The sequence below is a fragment of the Vicia villosa genome, unplaced genomic scaffold (assembly GCF_029867415.1).
Source record: "Vicia villosa cultivar HV-30 ecotype Madison, WI unplaced genomic scaffold, Vvil1.0 ctg.001494F_1_1, whole genome shotgun sequence".
Lineage (NCBI taxonomy): Eukaryota > Viridiplantae > Streptophyta > Magnoliopsida > Fabales > Fabaceae > Vicia > Vicia villosa.
The window spans coordinates 437820-441895 of record NW_026705640.1 but is presented as its reverse complement, the minus strand read 5'-3'; the positions used below and the strand labels follow the sequence as shown (position 1 = coordinate 441895).

At 31.3% G+C, this 4076-nt stretch overlaps 1 protein-coding gene across 1 annotated transcript; it reads right to left on the bottom strand.

Annotated features, from left to right (window-relative positions):
* Nucleotides 1-2308: 2308 nt before the first annotated feature.
* LOC131635463 (repetitive proline-rich cell wall protein-like) lies at nucleotides 2309-3340 on the bottom strand. The gene is made up of 2 exons (XM_058906078.1): nucleotides 2980-3340; nucleotides 2309-2665 (listed from the first exon to the last, which is right to left on the bottom strand). Exons 1-2 carry the CDS (start codon nucleotides 3308-3310, stop codon nucleotides 2499-2501), a joined length of 498 nt encoding a protein of 165 aa, XP_058762061.1. The 5' UTR covers nucleotides 3311-3340; the 3' UTR covers nucleotides 2309-2498.
* Between the last annotated feature and the right edge of the window lie 736 nt (nucleotides 3341-4076).

Here is a 4076-nt window from a genome sequence, read left to right as displayed (position 1 = left end):
GCTGTGTGCTTTCTCGATCATAGTTGTCTTCTCCGCTGCCGTTAATGCAGCATTCATGGCTGCCTCTCCCTTCAACGCTTCCAAACAACCCTGCTGAACCAGTAGGGCTTTCATCTTCAAGCGCCACAGACCGAAATCATTCACTCCGGTGAACTTTTCAATCTCATACTTTGTTGAAGGCATCTTCTCCACGCTCACCGCACCAATTTGTTGTGAAAAACGATACCAATAACAAAGTATAATAGGGAATTAGGGAAGAGAATAAGAACACAAGAATTGGTTATAACTGCTATTCTTTTACTTTCTCTTAAAACAAGATTACAAGTTTACAAGAATAACAAATAACCTCTCTCACCCTAAATTAGGATTTGCAGCTTAGCAATGATGAGAGACTAGTATGCTATTTATAATAAAACCTAACATACTAACTAATGGGCTTTTTCCACAAGGCCCATTACACAAGTCAACTTAATAAACAAGCTAACTTAACAAATTAAGGTTTAAACACTAAAACCTAATTTAACATGCTAACAACCCTAGCATCTTCGACACAAGCATGTGAACAACCTTCGACTTCATGCTTAACCCTGTCGAACCAAGAAGCTACCCTTCGGCCATACTAGAGTTCGATCCAAAATCTCACAAGTAGAAATCCTCTTTTTTACTTATCGTAATCGCAATTGGTGTGTAATTTTTCTCCTTCCGGGCTGTTTTGCTCATGTAATTTTTGTGAATTTCGGTTCTCTTTAATATATGTTTCTTGCTTTTAAAAAAAATAAATAAATAAATATACTAAATTCTCCCACAATTTCTCTTTATAATTATAAATAAAAAATGAACAAAATAAAAATAAATTTTTAAGAAAAAAGAAAGAATGAAACCGTCATAAAGAAGAATTGAGTTATGGCAAATATGATGTCTATGATATAAAATCGATTATCTCAAAAAGAATTGAATGTTATTTTATAAGCTGTAAGACATATATATATATATATATATATATATATATATATATATATATATATATATATATATATATATATATATATATATATATATATATATATATATATATATATATATATATATATATATATATATATATATATATATATATATATTTTGCTCTTCGAATTCATATTTCAAATATTATGAAAATATTTATTAAGTTGAATAGAAGTTTTGGATCTTTTGGATCATGTATTTCGAATGGACATGATTGATACTGCCATAAGTGTTATTGATATCATTATTGCTAGACAAGTTAAATACAAAGCGATGTTTTCGCTCACAATTTTAAGTGTTTAGTCAAGAGACTCAACTTTTATGTCATTTGAACAAAATGAACACAAAAGAGAGATTTAACTTATGTTAAAATCATTTTCTAAACACCCACACTTTCTACAATTATTTTTATAAACAATATAAGTTTAAAAAACTATATTAATAATAATTAAAATGGATGATACACTGACAATAGAAATTAATTTTATACTGTCAATCAAAGACGACCATGAATTCTACCACATTATATTTTTATTTTAAATTTTTTTTAATGATATGGTAGACAGTTGGTTTCCTATTAGAAAATAGTGTAAATTAAAATTATTTTACACGGTTAATGCATATTCATTAAATCTATAAAATTAAGAGAAAAATGAATATACATTGACACTATAAAATATTTTTATACTGTTAACCATGAGAGACATGTATCTAATTAAAATACGTTTTTATTTTTTAAAATACTGATAATATGACACTGATAAAAAATTTAATTAATTGTATATGTAATATTAGTTTGCACCATGCATGTGCACAAAAACAAAATTTCAGGACAAATAACTAAGATTTAAGAGAGTATATCTAAATTTCTTTACAAAAAGGGAATTGAAAAAATAACACAAAGATTCGGACATATAATTTTTCAAAGCAATACATATTGGTTATCCCAATTAAGCCATCATTTTAGTCATGAATGATGCCAATGTCATTTGTCATATGAATCCAGTTAGAATTTGAATTGGATCTATAATCAAACTATTATAAAATTGACTTGTAATTAAGAATCAAGAATGCATGTTATTAATAAACTCATGTTCATACTTTATTTCATGAAGTGTTGTTCGATTTTATGAAAACCATACTAGTTTTATCAGTTTGCAATTTTTATGAAAATCATTTTTCATATAAGTGAATAATTTGTCCCATCTTAAAGAACAAATAATAGTTTGGAGTATAGCTAGTGTACTCGAGATTCTTAACGGATACCTTTGATGTTGATTAGTACAGATAACATAGAACAATATTTAAATCATGATGCTTTTATTTATAATATAGAGAACAAAAGCACAATTTTCTTTCAGTTTTACACTCACATTCTTGTTTTTGCAATGACATTGTAAACATAGGATTGAAATGAAGATTACAAGAATATAATTCCATGCTTTGTAAACCTTATATATTTCTTATTTAGCATACTTCTTTAATAGCATTTTCTAATACGGAGGAGGAGTGTAAACAGGTGGCTGATACCCAACCGGTGGCTTATAAACCAGAGGTTTCTCAACTGGTGGCTTGTATGTTGGAGGTTTCTCAACTGGTGGCTTGTAGACTGGAGGCTTTTCAACTGGTGGCTTGTAAACTGGTGGTTTGTAGACTGGAGGCTTTTCAACTGGTGGCTTGTAAACTGGTGGTTTGTAAACAGGAGGATTGAAATGAAGATTACAAGAATATAATTCCATGCTTTGTAAACCTTATATATTTCTTATTTAGCATACTTCTTTAATAGCATTTTCTAATACGGAGGAGGAGTGTAAACAGGTGGCTGATACCCAACCGGTGGCTTATAAATTGGAGGTTTCTCAACTGGTGGCTTGTATGTTGGAGGTTTCTCAACTGGTGGCTTGTAGACTGGAGGCTTTTCAACTGGAGGCTTGTACACAGGAGGTTTTTCTACTGGTGGTTTGTAGACTGGAGGCTTCTCTACTGGTGGCTTGTAAACTGGTGGTTTGTAGACTGGTGGCTTTTCTGTAGGTGGCTTGTAAACTGGAGGCTTCTCAACAGGAAGTTTGTAAACAGGAGGTTTTTCAACGGGTGGCTTATACGCAGGTGGTTTCTCTACTGGTGGTTTGTAAACTGGAGGCTTCTCAACAGGTGGTTTGTAAACAGGAGGTTTCTCTACAGGTGGCTTATAGATTGGTGGAGTTTTCACCGGTGGTTGATAAATTGGAGGTGACTCATAGTTGGCAAACCCTTGGGGAATGACAAGAGCAAGAAGGAGTAACACTAGAAAGGTTAAGGAAGCCATGTTAGTGTGTTTGGTGCATGAAACACAAGAGTGACTAGTTGCTTTTATAGTAATCATAAGTGTATGTCTCAATCTTTAAACGGTAATGACGTGGCAATTTATTTACTATAAGTCAATATTCATTGTGAATTTTCAACATTGGAACCTATGATTTTGTTATCATATGGTGGCGAAGTTGGAAATTATGGGTGAATTATTGGATGGAAAAGTTACATAATTTTCCAATACACCAAGTGACCGACACAATCAGTGATAACATTTTCCAAAAACGTGTCCTTTCAAAGAGACTATTATAGAGAGTTTGAAATATCCAAATCAAATAATTGATGTATTCACAGTAATTCTTTCTACCGGCAATGTTGGAATTTAGTTTTACAAATTTCATTATGGATGACATGTATCTTTTGCCTATAGAAAATGATACTTTATTGTTTTTCAATATACTTTTTTCCTAATTATTATACACCCTTTCACTCACTCTTTTGGTTGCAAACGGCAATTCTCAACATATTGACTTCCTGCCGGCACTGCCCAGTTTACTCTCCTCTTTATCATGTCTCAATCTTCGGTTAATTACTATGGTAACTTGCCCTTTCCATAACACAAATCTACTTTTGGCTTAAATTCAAATTAGATTAGGCCTTTATTTTTATATGTCGGACATTTTACCAAACATTTCTTATTAGAGTTAATATTGTTATTATTGGGCCTTCTATTTCCTTTATCTTTGTATCGGGCCCATTACACATTCTAAGCCCATTGTAAA